We start from the raw sequence: 21,511 nt of genomic DNA on the forward strand, positions 1-21,511 counted from the left end.
TGGATACACAGCATCACCCCAGCTCCTATATATACACACTCACTTCACTGACAATGGCGCCTTAAGTACACAGGAAGCAAACCTGTAACTCTCTACCAGAGCTGTAATGGCAGAGTTTGGAGCCATGGGCAACAGAACTATCTGGCACCCCCATACTGTCCATGACCAATCACATTTGGGACCACTGAATGATGACTTGTAAGCTGTCATTTTTTTTAAGATGGCAATACGTTTTTGTACAGTAACCTATAACTCACTGATGCCTTTAAAAAGAAAGCTGAATAATTTCACTGTTTATAACCTGCAATTACAGCAACTATGATACAGTCCCTGTAATGACAACTTGCAAACTGCTAACCTGCTTAGTGTTCAAGACAGCAGCAAGCTCTGCTCTCCCAGCTTGTACCAATGCAACCTCTGACTCCCCTTCATACTCCAGCAGAAGAAAGAGAGCTACCAATGGGCGCTATCTTTTTCACTTTGGCAGGTCATCTACCATCTGTTGTCCACTTCTGAACTTTTCTTACCAGTATCACTCAGTGAACAAGTGCTGTGATGAGGGGTAACCAATTTGTTATAATAATTTCATACAATTGAAGGGATCCAAATTTCTGATATGATTCTATGTGAGTCTAAGAAGCACTTCTGATCTGTACACATTCCAGGTCATATAAAAAAATCAAGCAAATTACTCTAGTCAAGAATCAAATGTCCTTCCTGAACTTGAGCAGTCAGTCAAACAGAACAATCCTGTTAACTGCTCTGTGACATCATTCACATGCACTGTTAGCTATAAGAAACCATCTGGCCCGACAAACCATTACCAACACTAGGATACCTGGTATACATCCTAATGTTACTTCAGAGTCTACAGCTTATAAACAGCCCAGAACTGCAGTTCACTGAGTTCATGTCTGACACTAAACACACACTACACGTTTAACATCATAAAAATGGGTGAGAAAGTAACACATTTGAGTGAACTCACTAAATTAGATGTTAATGGGACAGGGGACAGGGACATGTCAACAAAATCTATTTAACAGAAAAATAAAGTAAAATCCAGCAGTCTCAATCCACAATGCATATATTATGAGAGTGGGTGGGTAATGTGGAAGTCTAAAGGATTAATGCATCCCTGTCCAATGGTATCCTGTGGAAGGGTTCAGTACAATAAAGCAAATTATGCACTGGCTGAATTGGCCCCGACACAGAAAGACAGTGGAATCACACTGACCGGTATTAAAAACAAAACAAAAAACTGAGATTTGTGAACAGTGCAGTAAAGAGATAAAGAAGGCATTATGTACGGCTATCAGTCACAGATCTTTAATTTGTGAACACAATATTCATGCACAGCACTGAAATCAGTGTAATTATCTCACTTTTCAAATTCCTGAAATTTATAACTTAACTTTTAAAATACAACACTTGCTACTTAAGCAATGAAATCCACTTTAGTCCAACTACTTTAAGTCCTACACATCAACACCTTTAATGTAATATGACAAGATGCAAGAAAACTCACACATAAGCCAGAGTTGCGCTAAAGTGCTTGCTTATATAGGTTTCAAGTACTGGATTAAAATGCTGAAACTTGATGTCACCAATTAACGAAATGATAAATACCTAGCAGAAACAGAAGAGATAATGTCATTCTTGCATATTCATTACATTTCAACAGTATAGCAGCCAATTACCTAAATGATATGTACCTAACAAACAGAAGACACAATGTGACATTTGCATATTCATTATATATTTCAACAGTATAACACATCAATAACTGTTTCTATAAGAAAAATATTACGGAATCTTTCTTGGTATTCATTTTAAATCCATTTAAAAGCTCCGCTTAGCACAGAGCATTCCAAAAGTCCACATATAAAATGCATTTAAATAAGGAAATCAGTCTGTGACATACAAATACTCCATTGATAAAGCAAATTAAAACCTTAGAATTGTAATGTTTCCACAGACCCTCTTTTTTGCTTGGAAAATGTTGATTAAGTAGCTCTACCTGGACAGCTACCTGAACCACCATTTACATCTGTGTCAAAGACTATGCTCTGAGCAGGCAATCAAAGAGCAGGGCAGATTTTGCCACAGCTATCCTACACACCAGACTGTCTCCAGGGAAGTATTCTTCCCAGGAATAATGACACTCCTATTACTGTGCCTGGCACAGCTGTACGTGCATGCTCAGTGTAACTGTACATATATGAATATTAGGATCACTGTTGCCATATGTTTTCCAATGTGGGGGAGGCACCACTGGGCTCTGCTTACCTTCTATGAGACTTGAGTTGGAGGGAAACAAGACATGGGGAGAACCTTCTTGTGTAACCACCATATGTTCCTTTGCACATTTTCCTGAGAAGGCTGTAAGGGGGGAGCAAAGACTAGCTACTGCAGAATGGGGTTATCCTAGACTTAAGTATTTTTTTCTTCAGCTCCTTTGCCTAAGACAAGGATTTGTGCAGCAAAAGGTTTGCCAAATTTTAGTTAGTGGAGGGGTGCGGTTAATAAGGGTGAGAGAGTCAGGTGCCTTCATTCTGGCAAGAGCCTTAAAACCATAAACTATTCTTGTTGACTTCATATATATATATATATATATATATATATATATATACATAAAAAAAAAAAAAAACAAGAGAGAAAAAGAAAAAACAGGCTGCTCTTCCTTTACTACCAAGTGTCCTGCTGATCTCCTTTGTGAAGAGGATATCACCTCTGTTATAGGGATTTCCAAAGCTCTAAAACTCAGGCTGGAACTTCTCTCGTCACGGCTGCTGCACTTTGGCCGGGTATCACAAAAGCAGATTCCTTTGTTGGCGACAGCTTTTTTTTTTTAAACACCTTTACTGAATTATCATTTGTGACACAGGCAAATTTACGTTTATATAAAAGTAATCCAACTGTATTAAGTTCGCATTTACAAACATTATACTTCACATATATTGCTATATCATATAATCTTAGTAACACTACACAAACTATTCAACTCCCATTTTTGTTCAGTTTAAACAAGAAACATCTTTATTAAACCATCTTATGACACAATCATACATTTATATAAACGAAAACAAGCCACACTGACACAATCCTAGTTGCAGACATTATACATCACTTATAATCTACCCAGTCATTTTCAGTCAAACATTACATAGCTCATTTAAGTCCTGCTTTCTTTTAAAGCTCATTCCTCCCCCGTATGTACTGTTCCCACAATTCCGATTTTTTCCTATGTAGTTTACCCCTGCTCTTTTCCTAAAGATGTCAATTCCAGTTGTTTTCTCTATGTTACTATATTCACTACTTCTAATATAGTTGGTACAGATTTTGATTTCCATTTTCTAGTAATTGCTTTTTTGGCAGCCACCATAATTAGACACAGCAAGCCCTTACCATGTCTAGGCAATTCCAATTCTGTATCATAGCTCAGAAAAATCATCTCCCTCATCACACCAATCTGCCCACCCAACATCTCTGATAGTGCATTCCGCAGGGAATTCTTAAAGTCTGCCAACTCACCTCACTCCTTGAAAATATGTTCCCAGTTAACTCTTCCCCGTCATACCTCCAACATTTGGAGTCTACCATAGGAAAACTTCTCTGGAGTCTACTTGGGGTCTAAAAATATGCATCTAAACATTTCCGAGGAAAAATCATAAATATTAAAGATTTTGTTGCATATGTGGGAGACATAAATATATCTTCCCATTGTTTCTTTGTGAATTGCTTATCCAGTCTCTCTTCCCCAATCCATTCTAACCTCCTCTGACTGACTCTTAATAGTTATCATACAATATTTTATATGCTTTACTAATTATTGTTTTTTTAATGGCAGCTTCTATTCTAGATTCTAGTAAAATCTGTACCAGTGCTGGTCTTTCGTTTAGGATCCCCCATTTCTCTCTCTTTGCTGATATTCTGATATCAATCCCTGATAAGGAAGGCAATCTCCAACCTCAAGTCCAAATAATGTCTTGGTGTCTTTCCATTCTATCATATTTCCCTCTTTAGCTATTTGCTCCCAATACCTTGGTTCCTTTGCCAGTTTTCTCCAATACATTCCAGCCGCCTCTTGCCTATTGTCTATATTCCTAATTGTAGTCATCCCTATTGACAGAGTCTTCTTGCTCCATTCCCGTGTTGACTTCATTCTTAAGATACTTTCTGCTACTTTATATATATAACATTCTGTATGACTTATTCTTCTTAAAGGCCTGCATCCAAAATCCCAGTCTCCCTCTGTTTTTTGAGCATCCCCCCCCCATTTTCATCATCATTCCTTTCCATTTTGAATTATGGTTTTCTGCTTGTGCTGTGTATAAGGAGCCTTAACTGTGCAGTTCTGAAATACCCCTTCAAATCGGGTAACCCCAATCCTCCCTGTTCTACTGAAGAATCAGCTTATCCTACTTGACTCTTGCAGTCTTCCCCTTCCAGATAACGTCCTTCAGCTCTTTAAAAATTGCTATCCACAACTTCTCTGGTTGATAAAAAAATATGCCTGCCCTGTGTTTAAGACTAATGGGACTAAAACATTTAACTGCTTGTATCTTACTATCCATATCCATGTAACAAAGGTTCCATTTTCTCAGTTTTTGTATCATCTTTTGTTTAGTCTATTCCCACATATCCTTAGCTGCCACACAATAATAATTTTTAATCCATACCTCTAAATATTTCATCTTATGTCCCCATAAATATGGACAATAATGAACCAATTCATATGTAGGTATATAAGTTACTGTTATTGTCTTTGTTTTAGCTTCATTAAATTTGCATCCTGAAACGATTTGAAACTCTCTCAAAATGTTCCACAAAACTAACATCTCTTTCAGCTTTTGTCAGGTATAAACTTTTATCTGCAAGCAGAGCCAGCTTTTACTGATTACCATACCAATTATATCCTTGAATTTCTGAGTCCCTTATTTTGTTTGCCAAGGGTTCTAAATATAATGCAACCAACAAAAAGGAAAGAGGACACCCCTGGCCTGGTTACTCTGCTCAAGCAAAAATTATCATAAAGGACCCTACCAATTTCAATTTTCGTCTCTGATCTCTCATATATCCTCCCAATCAACCTTATATTTTTTCAAATGCTTCCATTGCCCTTGTCATAAAGTCCAACCTTACTCTGTAAAATGCTTTCTCTGCATCAAGACCCAATAACAATAGTATTTTCTTACATTCTGCGTCCCTATGGATCATCAATGTTCCATTAATCAAATAGCAGAAATAGAACCAGCAAAGGGATAAACGCTCCTGTGCTCAAAACAATATAAATAAGAAAAATACAATGCCAGAGCATACACAGGAGCGACAATGGCGTACAGTGCCACGACAAAAGATTTAACTGCCAAATCCACGGATAAAATAAACTCCTCCAAAGATGTTTAAAAAGTTTATTGCATGCACAAGTAAGCGCTTTCATCCGTAGGCTTCTTCAGACTTTAACACTCCATATAATAATGATAAGTTTAAATAATAGGAGAACACTCCTGATAGGTTCAAAAACCTCACATCAATTCAAATTCAAGTTCCTGTCGCTTTTAAAGCTAAACACACACAAATATCATTAACACATATATATAAAAGTATATGACAATACAAACCAACTCAATATTATGAATGCATATATCTAAACACATCTATACAGATATCAATTAAAAATACACTAGAAATATATATAAAAACATATATATAAAGAACATATATAAATAATGTATACCAATTAATAAAAACCTATTGCAATTTAGGTTTAAGCAGTCTCTTCTTACGTAAAATGGGCTGTAGTTGAACTCTGTCATTTAATCCAGGGGACCTGTCTGCTCTACAACGAATAAGCCATCTCAATTCACACTCCTGTGTAAAGTTGTCAATGTCACCTCCTCTAATACTAGAAATTATCCTTTGCATGACATAAAACTTGAAAGAATGAGATACTCCCATATGTTTAGAATGTTTAAGCTAGGGCATTATGTTCTGAGCCTAAACGTGTATGATAGACATGTTCTCTAACACGTTCTCTAAGTTGCCTGCTGGTTTTCCCAATGTAGAATGCTGTGCAGGAAATGCATCTAGCAAGATAAACAACATGGGTACTCAAACAATTAGTTCCAGTATGAAACTAGAACTTACGTTTAGTGACGGGATGTATAAAGCTCTCATCAGTGTCTATGTATTGACACTGATTGCATTTGTTACAAGGTATAGTATTATACATACAGTCAATAGATCTAACATTGTTGGCCACAGGATAGCGGCATAACATACGTTTCAAATTTTGCTTGTTCTTAAAGACAAACTTAGGTCGAGTTCCTACCACATTGCTGACATCCTTGTCAAGTAAAAGGGTATCCCAATGTTTTTCAATGATTTCTCTAACTTGTCCTATATGCTTTGTGAAATACATCGGTATCCTTATTTCACATAATTTTATAATGCTATTGACTTGGTCATCATCATTCCACTCAGAAAAATATGGACGTGCCCTTGAATCCCTGAGTCCATTCACTTCAACTACAGTCATAGCAATATCAATTTCACTATAACACCTCTCAGTTAACCTATTCTTAAGCTCAGATAATTCCTGTAAATAGCCTTCATACGTTGGATTAAGTCTTGACGCTCTCATCATCTGACCCCTCACAACATTGTCAAAAACATATTTAGGGTGCATGCTGTGTCTGTGCAACAGCGTATTCTTATAACACGCTTTCCTGTGGACTGAAGTATTTAACAACGCGCTACTAAGTCTGATTATGTTAACATCCAAAAAGGATACATCTGTCAAAGAAAAACAAACAGAAAACCTGAGAAACCCAGACAAACTGTTCATAACATCAACAAATTCCAAAAGACTAGTTTCATCACCCTTCCAAATAAGGAAGAGGACTACAAATCTCATGTAAAATCCAACGTACTGCTTGAAAGTGTCCAAAGGAAACAATAATTCTTCTTCCCAATCTGCCATCACAATATTGGCGTAGCTATTGGCACAGGGAGTGCCCATAGCTACGCCATCTTTCTGTAAATAAATATCATCAAAAATGAACAGATTATTACACAGCACTGTTTCCAAAAACAGTGCAAGGAGATCTATGGTCACATCATCCAAATCTGACTTGGTCTTTAAATAATGTAGCACTCTAAGTACACCTAAATCATTAGGTATAACAGTGAACAGACTAGTAACATCTAAAGTAACAAGAATGTAATGATCATGGTCATTCAATGTCCTAGTATAATCATATAAATCCAAAAGAAAATGTTTACTGTCTTTCAAAATAAAATGACTGAAATTAACTATAGGCCTAAGATGGTGTTCTAAAAATACCGAAAAAAGTTCAGTAAGCCATCCCTACCCAGCAACTATGAGTCGCATAGGTGGCTTACTCAAGGACTTGTGAACCTTCGGTAAACCCTGTATCACCGGTATCAATGGATTACATACTTTCAAATATTTAAACAGGGTCCAATTAATATTCTGGCTCTTGAACAAGTCATCTAACATGTCATATACCCGAAAAACTTTACTACTTACTTTATCCATATCAATTCTCTCATAAAATAATTAATCGCTTAGCATACTCTTCATACTTTCAAAATAATCTGTACGATCCATTATAACAACAGGGCCACCCTTGTCAGCTGGCCTAACAATGATGGATTGATCATTCCTTAAGTCAGAGAGTGCTCCTCTCTGATGGAATGTCAGATTGTGTCTCCAACCTCTAGTCTAGACCACATAAGAACACAATCAGCTACGTTTCATCCTAACAGTGTTTATACACCGTTGTTACACCCCTTATTGGATACTTTTTCTAAATTGGTAGAGAATGATCTATATAGGTACTATAATGAAGAACACCGTCAGAAGACTAGAGGTCGGAGACACAATCTGACTTTCCATCAGAGAGGAGTACTCTCTGACTTAAGGAATGATCAATCCATCATTGTTAGGCCAGCTGACAAGGGTGGCCCTGTTGTTATAATGGATCGTACAGATTATTTTGAAAGCATGAAGAGTATGCTAAGCGATTAATTATTTTATGAGAAAATTGATATGGATGAAGTAAGTAGTAAAGTTTTTCGGGTATATGACATGTTAGATGACTTGGTCAAGAGCCAGAATATTAATTGGACCCTGTTTAAATATTTGAAAGTATGTACTCCATTGATACCGGTGATACAGGGTTTACCGAAGGTTCACAAGTCCTTGAGTAAGCCACCCATGCGACCCATAGTTGCTGGGCAGGGATGGCTTACTGAATCTTTTTCGGTATTTTTAGAACACCATCTTAGGCCTATAGTTAATTTCAGTCATTTTATTTTGAAAGACGGGAAACATTTTCTTTTGGATTTATATGATTATACTAGGACATTGAATGACCATGATCATTACATTCTTGTTACTTTAGATGTTACTAGTCTGTTCACTGTTATACCTAATGATTTAGGTGTACTTAGAGTGCTACATTATTTAAAGACCAAGTCAGATTTGGATTATGTGACCATAGATCTCCTTGCACTGTTTTTGGAAACAGTGCTCTGTAATAATCTGTTCATTTTTGATGATATTTATTTACAGAAAGATGGCGTAGCTATGGGCACTCCCTGTGCCAATAGCTACGCCAATATTGTGATGGCAGATTGGGAAGAAGAATTATTGTTTCCTTTGGACACTTTCAAGCAGTACGTTGGATTTTACAGGAGATTTGTAGACGACCTCTTCCTTATTTGGAAGGGTGATGAAACAAGTCTTTTGGAATTTGCTGATGTTATGAACAGTTTGACTGGGTTTCTCAAGTTTTCTGTTTGCTTTTCTTTGACAGATATATCTTTTTTGGATGTTAACATAATCAGACTTAGTAGCGGGTTGTTAAACACTTCGGTCCACAAGAAAGCGTGTTATAAGAATACGCTGTTGCACAGACACAGCATACACCCTAAATATGTTTTTGACAATGTTGTGAAGGGTCAGATGATGAGAACGTCAAGACTTAATCCAACGTATGAAGGCTATTTACAGGAATTATCTGAGCTTAGGAATAGGTTAACTGAGAGGTGTTATAGTGAAATTGATATTGATAGGACTGTAGTTGAAGTGAATGGACTCAGGGATTCAAGGGCACGTCCATATTTTTCTGAGTGGAATGATGATGAACAAGTCAATAGCATTATAAAATTATGTGAAATAAGGATACCGATGTATTTCACAAAGGATAAAGGACAAGTTAGAGAAATCAGTGAAAAACATTGGGATACCTTTTACTTGACATGGATGTCAGCAATGTGGTAGGAAGTCAACCTAAGTTTGTCTAAGAACAAGCAAAATTTGAAACGTATGTTATGCCACTATCCTGTGGCCAACAATGTTAGCTCTATTGACTATATGTATAATACTATACCTTGTACCAAATGCAATCAGTGTCAATACATAGACACTGATGAGAGCTTTATACATCCCGTCACTAAACGTAAGTTCTTGTTTCATACTGGAACTAATTGTTTGAGTACCCATGTTGTTTATCTTGCTAGATGCATTTCCTGCACAGCATTCTACAATGGGAAAACCAGCAGGCAACTTAGAGAACGTGTTAGAGAACATGTCTATCATACACGTTTAGACTCAGAACATAATGCCCTAGCTAAACATTCTAAACATATGGGAGTATCTCATTCTTTCAAGTTTTGTGTCATGCAAAGGATAATTTCTAGTATTAGAGGGGGTGACATTGACAACTTTACACAGGAGTGTGAATTGAGATGGATTATTCGTTGTAGAGCAGACAGGTCCCCTGGATTAAATGACAGAGTTCAACTACAGCCCATTTTACGTAAGAAGAGACTGCTTAAACCTAAATTGCAATAGGTTTTTATTAACTGTATACATTATTTATATATGTTCTTTATGTATATGTTTTTATATATATTTCTAGTGTATTTTAACTGATATCTGTAAAGATGTGTTTAGATATATGCATTCATAATATTGAGTTGGTTTGTATTGTCATATACTTTTATATATATGTTTTAATGATATTTGTGTGTTTAGCTTTAAAAGCGACAGGAACTTGAATTTGAATTGATGTGAGGTTTTTGAACCTATCAGGAGTGTTCTCCTTTTATTTAAACTTATCATTATTATATTGAGTGTTAAAGTCTGAAAAAGCCTACGGGTGAATGTGCTTACTTGTGCATGCAATAAACTTTTTAAACATCTTTGGAGGAGTTTATTTTATCCATGGATTTGGCAGTTAAATCTTTTTTCGTGGAACTGTATGCCACTGTCACTCCTGTGTATGTTCTGGCGTTGTATTTTTCTTATTTATAATGTTCCATTAATGTTGTCAAATGTTTGCCTCCCCTCCACAAAACCACAATGATCCATAACTACCAATTTGGCATTACTTTACCCATTCTTGCAGCTATTACAGACATGAAGACTTTATAATCATGGTTTAGAATTGAAATGGACCTGCATGAAGCTAAATCTGATGGATCTTTACTCTCTTTAGGTATTACAGCTACCATCGCATTCTTGCAGGCAACTGGTGGTACTTCTCTTAAAATACTGTTAAGCAAAACCTTCCAGATCTTTTCCCTCCTAGCTTCCAAACTTCCACAGGAATACCATCTGTTCCAGGCACTTTATTGTAGATTGGTTATACATCACAATTTTTATCTCGTCTCCTCCTATCCTAACCGTTAGTAATTGAGCCTCAACTACTTCTAACCTTGGCATATTTAATTCCTCCATAAACATTTCCATTTATATCTTTTCTTGCTTTCCATATTTCTCTGCTTTATACAGACTTTCACAGAATTTCTGAAATATTTCTAATACCTCTACAGGATCTATTGTTGCCTTCCTTGTTATAGGCTCCCTAAGCTTGGTGACTAGCACTTTATACTTTTGGTTGCCTGAGTCGCTGTGCTAAAAGTTTTTGTGCTCTAGTGTTATCATCAAAAAAAACAGTTGCTTAACAGCAATCTTTCTAAACTTGTGTATATTATCAAGGTAATCCCTTACTTTCTGCTTGGCATTCTGCAGTTGATCCTCTTCTTGTTCTGTGAGATTCCCCCTATTCTGCAATACTTAAACATTTGTCAGTCCCTCTAAATAATTCTTGTTGCTTCTTAACCATAGCTCCCTTTATTTCCACCCTAATTTTAAACCCCACCTTAATTTTATCCCACTCCTTAGCTATATTTTCAGAAGTATTTTCTATCCTCTCCAATAGCTCCTGAATAATCTCCACTACCCATTCCTTAAATTCTTCTCTTAGATATGTGGGAAATCACCTGTCCCTCATTTTTATTACATTACCCTGTTTTTTTATTTTAATTAATGGCACATGATCTGAAATAGTTATTGGGCGCATATCAAAACCATAAATTAAATACACATTTCCCTGTGAAATGTAAATTCTGTCTAGCCTAGCCCAGTTTTTATATCTTGAGGAATAATATGCAAATTCACTCCAAATTGCTATTACTGAATTCACATCTTCCACTGTCAAATATTTTCATAATTGTTTTCAAAAATCTACCCTCCTTTCTTATACTTTCCCTTCTGGGCCCTCCAAATAAATCTCCACTGCTGCAAATAAAATTCCAGTCCCCAAATACAAGCAATGGTCCTTGCTGAAAGCTAATTATTTCTCCCAGAATGTTCTTAAGCTCCATTATAACAGTTTTAGGTGGAAAATTAATACATGCCAGTGTAATCCTCCTCCTTTGCCAGCAGCCCCTTAGCACTACAAATATGCTATTATCATCTCTTTTTTTACCCTCTTCTATCACTATTGGAGCTCCTCTTGCAATTAATATAAGTACTCCGCTTTTCCTTTGTCCCAGATATTCTGCTGAATAACCATCCTGCAAACCTTTCTTTATTAAATACACATGTTCCGTTATTTCTAAGTGTGTCCCCTGTAACCTAGCTATCTGCACTATACATTTTTTAATACAGTTCACTATTCCTTCTTTTTTGCATTTATCTGTGAGACCACTGATATTTAAAGACATTACAGAAAGCATCACTGTATTAAAGTTATTATTCCCACCTTTTATATACACCTATTTTGTTAAATGTTTAGTTCCAGCTTTTGTGTTACATATATACACTGTTTAGCAGGTTGAACTTTTATATAGCTGTTTCTTGTCATATCCATTTGAGCCTGTCACATCTTACAAAACTGTTTACTGAAAGCCCTCAAACGAAAAAAAAAACAAACCCCCAATTCCCCCCAAAAGCCTATTAATTTAATACTAACATGAAGCTACATACCATCTTCAAATATTGAAGTTTAACCCTCCTAATAGGAACAAATTGTCTGAAACTGACAGCCACACTCAAACTTGAGTTAACCGAAAAAAAAAAAAAGGTTATCCCTGCTAAGATGCCTGGTACAGCCTGTGCTTCTACCAAGTGATAACTGGTTTTGGCTGATCTTTATAGCTCTCCAAGCTGGGAAACCCCTGAATGCTTTCAAAGAACATTACCTTCTAGCCGGTTCATAGGTTGGTACTAGGCTATCAGCCCTAGGGCCTATACAAGCCTAGCCATAACAATTCTTTTATTTTTTTCTTCAGCAAATCACTCTCCACCATACTGCAACCAATTTCTAATTATAAGATTGTCTCTATGCAAACATGAGAAACAGATAGTTAATTTCTCTTCATCAGATTGTTTCCATAAAGACATGAGGGCCAGACTACAGAACTGCTACTAGTCATACATTCATTTACTACTAAAAAGCCTCAATGTTCAATATTCTTTTATATTTACTGGCTTCCTCTTAAAACTTCTTACTAAATTAATCTAAGGTCCTTAATCCAGTCATCCCCAATGCAAGGATAGAGAAAGGCATACATTTTTTTTGCATTGCTCTTTTAACTGGGCTGTTTTTTACATTGCAGTGCCTATATTTCTTAAAACAGAACAAGAAATGAGAAAGGAAAAGAACAGCAGCACCTATTTACAATCCCTATTACACTTAAAAATAACTAAGAAAACTTTACTTTACAGCATACAAAGAAAACCATGCACCACAAAACAGTAATATTAAGGAAAAAAGTTTTCTTTACTTACAGTTAAATTTCTCCCATATCTTCCATTCACCAAAGCATTTTTATGAACAAAAATTACATGAAGTAGGGCATATACTTTAGAGGCCCCCAAAAGTCCAACAAATTCAGAAAAAGTCCAGTATTTCCAGATTTTCTTGTTCTGTCATATTTCACAAATATAATCCTTGCATTGCAATCTCAAATTAAGTGGCTGGTTTTATTACTGTTCATCTCCATCTCCCAAAACTTGTCTCTGCTTCATTTCCAACGTACTCTTGATTATTCTAATCAGCTCTCGTGTTCCCTTCCTTCTCTCTAACATTTTCCATTGAAACAGTGGAAAAGGTTTCACAAGTACAGTCTCTCGATGGTCTTGATTACCAGAACAAGAAGCAGTATCTCTGTTTGCCAGCTCACTTTTTGCTGGACAAACATTTGCATTTCCTCCTTAGCATTTACTTCATCAAAAATGATTGTCCCTCCAAGGAAGAATAACTTGAAGACAGCTGGGAACAGCAATTTGAACCTCACACCTGCGTCTCAACATTTCGTGAATAGTGGAATGAATTTACTCTTCTGCCTGGTGTACAATGAGTAATCATTCCCCACGAACTCTATCTCCTACTTTTAGTATTTTGTGTTTCTGCCCCAGTTTTGTCAGAGTCAACTCTTTCTGTTGGTAAGATGGCATCTTTACTATTCATGGTCTAGGCTGCTTTCTCATAGCCAGGTTTGGAGCATACACACAATGCACCTTTTCAACTAACAACTCCTGCTGTGGAATACCAGTCCAACTGCTTATTTGTACTTTCATAAAATGAATGCAGTCTGTTCCTTCCAGCTTCTCTAGTACAGCTGAAAATCTCAGGTTTTCCCAACTTGCTCTGTCCTCTACTTCTATTATTTTTTAAACAACTTTTCCTGAGCAGTGCCATGCTCAGCCAGCCTTTTCTTCATTTCAACCTCTTATTTTTGCAGCGTTGTTACCTCATCTGAATATCTGTTGAAAGCTTAATACATTTTTCCAGTCCTTTGCAGTTTGTGTCGATCATCAGTGTTGTCCATCAGGGTTGCATTTATTTTAACCAGGTCTGTGTGCAATTGTTTTGTATCTTTCTGTAGTTTACTCAAAGTCATGTCTGGAGGTTGCATTGCTTTTTTGTGAACAGCTGCAGAACTTTCCCGTCAGCATTTCTTCCGCACTTTTTGTAGCTGATTTTTTTCCCAGGTGCTCTGTATTTCTTTTTTCCTGGCATCCAGGCAGTACACTTACTAGACAGTTATTGAAAATTACCCATAAATACAAAAATCTATTGGCCTTTTCTGTTGAGTTTCTGTTTCACACTGGTAGAGTTACAGTGAAGCCATTACTCAATGTGCAGCCATCTTGGAAGTCTAACCAAGTGGATTATCAATCTAACTTTCCTACTACTTTCTTGTTGGCTACATCTCTCAACATCTTTCTGCCAGATTTCAGACTAAAAAAGCCCCTGTGATTGAGGAAGAAGAGCAGAGAAGGAGCTGTCATACTGTAGCCAGCTGGGATTTCCAGTTAAATCCTTCCTTACTCTGAAAAGATGATCTGACGTCACCTTGGTCAGCATGCAATGGCACCACAATGGAAATGCCCCCAAGTATGTGTGTAATGGTATCTCCCTCTTACAGCAGACAACCTACTACAGTACTGGCTCAGAGCAAAGCTCCAGAATCACCAGCATTACTTGTTTTCTTCATTTTGTACCCGTAGGACATCACCATGCCATCAAACCTAGAAATGGCAAGAAAGAAGTACCATGTCATTCCTCTTCCTCCTGTCACTGGTTCCAATGCCCTAACAGCTAATCAAACTCTTATCACTTGCATAAAAGTCGAAGCTTCAACCCAATGTGTTACAGAGCAGTCAACAAAACAAAGCTTGATTTGCAAGACTCTGGACAGGATAGCAGCATGACATGAAATGAACAGCCACTACCTGCAGGGTAAAACCTCTTCTGATGAAGGTAGTCCTCTTACAACATATAAAAAGTTTGAGATGTTACGTGAACATGTGAACTCAACTGAGTGAAGATAATGTTCTAGTAATAGTCAAGTACAGACAGTGCTATTTAACCAAGGCAAAGTCATTTCAGTTTCTGAGCAGTACTACTCTAAATTTTGTAGGAAGGCACGTGTATAGAAGCAGTGAAATAGCAATCGAGTACCAATCTGCTGAGTTTATGACCAATTGATCTATATAAGACACTATTTTATTCAAATATTTTGAAGAAGACAAGTTGGCATATGTATAGTCCAGTCTTGCATCTTAAATTCTAATTTAATAACACAAAATATTTTTGAATGGAACACCATTCGCATAAATACCTCTTTCATACATAAAACAGCCCATGAAGAGATTAACGATATAATCTTTTAGTCAAACTATGCATACTTAGCATTCAACTATCCAGTGACACTGAAAGTATAAATTCTACAAAAGAAAAAAGAAAAAGACCTACACAAACAGATAATTATTTCTTAAGGGCTCATTACACTTGACTTGATATTAAATCCTACTTTATACCCATGCACCTGCTGGACCAAAGCACCTCCAATAAAATGTCTCCATCTGCATACTAACAAAATTCTGATAGTTTCACATGTATCTTCCAGACATGTCATTCCTGAGATGACTGAGGATCTTAGGACAATTTCGTAAGTTCTAAAAAGCACTGCCTGGTTAATTGATTTGTTCAAAACCCAGCAGGCATAACCTTCATAATTTGGAAGCTCTTTAAAACATCTTTTCCCCAAAACCTATTGTACATGACCACCAGGCCTATCCATTGAGCAGTCACACATTTAATTTTCAAAGGCCAAGATGACCACCACCACCACCACCAAACCCCTGAAGGATAACAGCTCCCTGGCTCAAATTTCTCTGGCAAAGAAACTCCAAAAACATAAAACAAAACTGAGTCAAATGGAAAATCAGCAAGTAAAAGCTACCAGTGGGACTATCACAATATAATCAGCTACACATCCTCCTTCCAACTGGATTTTAAGACCTCGCGTCTGGATATGTACATTCAAGACCACATTAGTATACTGCAATCATCAACATTAAAGGAATTAACTAATCCTATAACAAAACATTTTCAACGGACACCGTCTTAGCCAAACACAGAAGTAGGTCATATTGTGCAGCACCAGCCAGACTGCACTTACAAGCCAAACGCACTTGTCCTTAAACAAAATTAATCCTAGTCTTTCCACATAACTTCTTGTCTAAAGGAACCAGACAAATGACTTACTCCTATGCAGCCCACTAAACTTCAATCAAACTCAGTGGGACAACATTCACTGTAAGAGCACTACATTTATTTTTTTATTTTTATTTTTTTAAACAAACAAGAAACATCTTTACTGAATGACCACTTGTCACAGGCAATCATACAGTTATATAAATGAAAACAAACCATACTGATGCATTTTAAGTTGCAAATATTATACATCACCTATAACTTTCTAAACAGTCGCGGTCAAACATTACCATAGCTAATTCGTGCCTTCCCTTAAATCTCATTCCTCCTCAGAAACATTATTCTGCATATATTGCTTCCACAATTCCCATTTTTTCTACTTGATTTGCTCATACCCATTTCTATAGATCCTACTTCCAATTCTTTTATCTCCATTACTCTATTCACTACTTCTAGTACAGATGGTTTAGACTTTCATTTCCATTTTCTAGTAACTGCTTTTTTGGCAGCTACCAGAATTAAACTCAGCAAGGCCTTACTATATCTAGGCAATTCCGATACTGTATTATAGCTCAAAAAAATAATTTGCTTAGTTGCATCTATCTGCTCACTCGGTATTTCTGACAGTATAGGCTGCAGGGACTTTTAGAGTCTGTCAATTAATTGCACTCCTCAAAATGTGTTTCCAATTACCTCTTTCTTCCCCATCACACCTCCAACATTTGATATCTCCTTGAGGAAACATTCCTTGGAGTATGCTTACAGTATAAAAATGCAGCGGTTAGCGTTGCCACCTCAAAGCAAGAGGTTCTCTGGTTCAATTCTCAGCTGGCGTGCCTTCTGTGCAGATTCTGCATGTCTTCCCTGTGGTCGCGTGGGTTTCCTCCCACATCCCAAAGACATGCTGTAGGTGGATTGGACACTCTAAGTTGGTCCTAGGCATGTGTGCGTGCGTGTGTTCCTTCTGTGGAAGGCTGGGCACCGGGCTGGCAACTCGACACCATAAAACTTCACTACCAATCATGAGCAGACAGGTGATCTGCTGTGGCGACCCCTAACCAGTAAAAGCCGAAAGAAGATGTTTACAGTATAAAAATACCTATGCAAACACTTCTAAGCAAAGATTCTAAATCATCTAGACTTTAGTGCATATTTGGGAGCCATACATATATCCTCCCACCGTTTTTTTAATGAATTACTTATCCAGCATCTCAATCTTTTCTAACATACTCTGACTGATTACTATAAGAACATGCAATTTTATATGATATACTAATTATACCTTTTGAACAGTAGCTTCTGTTTTAGATTCTTCTATAATGCAGTACTGGTCATTCACTTAGGATCCCGCTATTTATTTCCCATTTGCCTATACTCTGATATCCATCCTTGAGAGGGAAATCAATCTCTATCCTACAGTCCAGATGAAGTCTTGGCTTCTTCATATTTTATTACATTTCCCTTTCTAATTACTTGATTCCAATACCTTGGTTCCTATTTCAGTTTTCTGCAGTAAATTCCAGACCCAACTTGCCTACTCTCTCTGTACCCCTAATTGCAGTCATCCCTATCAGCAGAATCTTTTTCCATTTCCATGTTTGCTCAGTTCTTCAAATACTTTCTTCAAATTTACCAATATAAATATTCTGTATCGATAATGTTATTCTCCTTATGAATCTGCATTCAAAATCTCAGTCTCTTCTTTTCTCTTGAGCACCACCCTGCATTTCATCATCCCTTTCCATTTAGATTTATAGCTTTCTGCTTGTGCTATGCATAGGAGCCCTGTGTAGCTCTCAAATACCCCATTCAAATCAGGTACTCCCAAACTACCTTGTTCTACTGAAAGGATAAAACTTATCCCACTTGACTGTTGCCCTTTTCCCCTCCCAGATAAAATCCTTGAACTCAATTGCCATCTACAACTTCTTCACTGACTGATAAAAATGTGCCTGACTTGTGCATAAAACTGAACGGACTAAAACATTTTCATTGCATGTATCTTGCTTCCCATATCCATAAAACAGATCTTCAAATTTCTCAGCTATTGTATTATCTTTTTAGTCTCTCCCCATATATCCTTAGCTAGCAAAACAGAATCTTTTTTAATCCATACTCCTAAGTACTTCATTTTATCATATCCCAATAAATACAGGCATTACTGAACTAAGTCGTGTGTGGGTACATTGTTTACAGCTATTGCCTTTTTTTCTTCAAATTGACTCAATGTTTCACAACACTGAAATGTCCTTTTCTGTTTTCATCAGGTACAAAATAATATCTGCAAATAAAGCCAACTTTTCTTCATTACAATGGCAATTTCTTGATTACAGTGGCAATTACATCCTTGAATTTCGGAGTCCCTCATTTTCTTTGCCAATGGTTCTAAATATAACGTAAATAACAAAGGGAAAAAGGACATCCATGCCTGGTTCCTCTGTTTAAACAGGGCATATCAGAGAGGACACTCCACACACTTATTTTCACCTCTGATCCCTCATATAATAGTGCAAATGTTTCCATTGCCCTACTCAAAATCCCAGCTTACTCTGACATCCTTTCTCTGCCTCAAGACCCAACAAAAATTATATTTTCTTACATTTTGCTTCCCTATGGATTATCATCAAGTTATTAATGTTGTCAAATGTTTGTCTCCCCTCCACAAAACCACATTGATCCACATCTATTAATTCTGGCATTATCTTTGCAATTCTTCTAGCCATTATAAAGAAAACACACTATATAATAAAGTTTTAGAATCAAAATGGGCCTACATGAGGCTGGATCTAATGGGTCTTTACCATTTTTAGGTACTACAGCCACACCTTTTTTTCAGAATATTGGTGCTTCTCCTCCTCTTAAAATACTGTTAAACAAAACCTTTCATACCTTTATCACTTTCCTCCTTCCTAGCTTCTAAACTGCTACAGGAATACCATTTATTCCTGACTGCTTTCCTGTAGATTTGTTATACATCATTTATTATTACATCTCCTCCTAGTCTGTTGGTAACAGAGCCTCATCTACCTCTGACCTGGACATATTTAGTTCTAATATAAACATTTCCATTTGTACTTTCTCTTGATTTCCACATTTCTCTGCTGTATACAGATTTTCATAAAATTTCTGAAATATTTCTAACACCTCTATATGATCTATGGTTAGTTTCCTTGTTATAGCCTCCCTAAACTTGGCAACAACTCTCTACTTTCTGTTGCTGAGCCACTGTGCTTAAAGCTTTTCTGCACTGTAGATATTATGAGAAACAAAAAAACAGTTGCTTAACAGCAATCTTTCTAAACTCCTATATATACCATTCAGGTAGTCGCTTATTTTCTCTATAGCACTCTGCAATTGTGACTCTTCTTGTTCTGTGAATTTCCACCTATTCTGTAATACTTTAACCTTTGTCAGTCCCTCTAAATAATTCCTGTTACTTCTAACAACATTACATCATGATCCAAAGCAGTTTATTCTGCAATGTGTGCAACAGTGAACATCCCAGATTAACAATGCCCACACATTTAGCCAAAATTCCCCGTCAAAACTACTGCAAAACTCCAATAACGATATTTTTCTGAATGTCATTCATACTAAACAAACATTAAAAGTACCATCATTCTATCTATCCTCTGTATCCTGCAACTAAGTAGCATCCTGGCAGATATCCACTTGTCTCCAAATTGTGTAAAAAATCTGGACTCTCAACCAGACCCTAATGCAACAGCATGTTTCTCACAATAACCTTAGGAAATGGCTCCACTTAGGTAAGTCAATGCTTTCAAGAAAGTACAGTTGAGTAAGTAAACTTTCATAACAGCAGATGTTTGAATGATCACTTTTGCAAATATCCTTAGTTCTACGGGTTATATCCTGCTAAGAAACTTAAATAGGCACCGGATACCGGCCGTTCACAAACCAGAGTCTTTTATTCAGTACACGAATGAAACCAACACAAACGCTATACACACACTGTTCCATGGTTTCATCTTGTAACTTCATCAGACAAGCATACTAACTCCCACAAACCGTTTAAATATCGATCATTAACACAAGTAACCAATAAAATTCAGCTTCCAATTAATAAATACTATCAAATGTAAAGTTCCCCCTCCATCCTACACATAACTTGTTTAATACATTAAAATATATTAAAACTTGTAAAAAACAGTTTCAAAGAACAGTTTAAATATGAATTACTTTAATAAATATAATAGGTGAATGAATAAATGAATAAAAATGTAATAAATGATATACTTCATTAAAAACTAATGTAAGAGCACCCTCTAGTGGACATTTTGAAAATAAATTAAAATCATTAAAAAATATATATGTCACAAATATATGTGTTAAATGGCCTTTTTTGTATATATGTTAAAAACAGTGAATAATGAACAATACATCAACTTAATAAAATAAGAAGTTTCACAGTTTTGCATATATAAGTTTTACAGCTTTGCAAATCTCAATTTCAGTACTGGCATAAGGGAAACTGTTGTTTAAACCTGGGTGTCTACCAGCCTTTAAAACTACCTGCCAGTACAGCTCCCTATATTCTAACCTGGTTTCCCCAAGCTCCTCCCCTTGGATCCTTGACCACTATTTCTATGACAAAGAAGCAAAACTCAGCTCCTGTACATGTGTGTGTGTGTCTATACAAAGCATTATTCTCACAATTTCTCCTGATGTCATACAAATGCTCATACACTCTTTGCTTAAACATCCTTTCCGTTTTCCCTACGTAGAATGAATCACATTTTGCATAAAGCTAGATATATAATCCCTTTTGTGTTAAAGTTAGCATATCCATTTGTACTAATAATCCTATTCCTGGATTTCAAATGAACCGTATCGCCTGTTAAAACATTTGAACTTTGGGCATAACCCCCACATTTAAATGTGCCTCTCTTATTGCTTAATAATCTCCCATTTCTTTCATGAGGTGTACCTCTCTCTAACAGGTGTTTCATGTTGCTATCTTTACGGTATACAAATTTGAATGCTTTGTCAAGTATGTGGTTTAAATCTGATATCCTAGCAAATTTGTTCCATTCATTTTCAATTATTTTCCTCACCAAGCCTGCTTCACCATCATACGCAATAATGAATGCTGAATAGTATGCATCATTACTCACATCTCCATTTGTTTTTTCTTCATAAACCAAATTCTTTCTACTAAGAAC

General features: G+C 36.4%; 1 protein-coding gene across 1 annotated transcript in view; it reads right to left on the reverse strand.

Annotated features, from left to right (window-relative positions):
- Nucleotides 1-21,511, reverse strand: part of DOCK5 (dedicator of cytokinesis 5) — a gene marked incomplete in the record, with an annotated part of 3,482,443 nt that overhangs the window by 1,578,952 nt on the left and 1,881,980 nt on the right. The window contains 1 exon segment of the mRNA XM_044083155.1: nt 1,529-1,629. Coding sequence (XP_043939090.1) covers nt 1,529-1,629 — 101 coding nt within the window.

The sequence above is a fragment of the Protopterus annectens genome, chromosome 9.part0 (assembly GCF_019279795.1).
Source record: "Protopterus annectens isolate FY-2018-M chromosome 9.part0, PAN1.0, whole genome shotgun sequence".
NCBI lineage: Eukaryota > Metazoa > Chordata > Ceratodontiformes > Protopteridae > Protopterus > Protopterus annectens.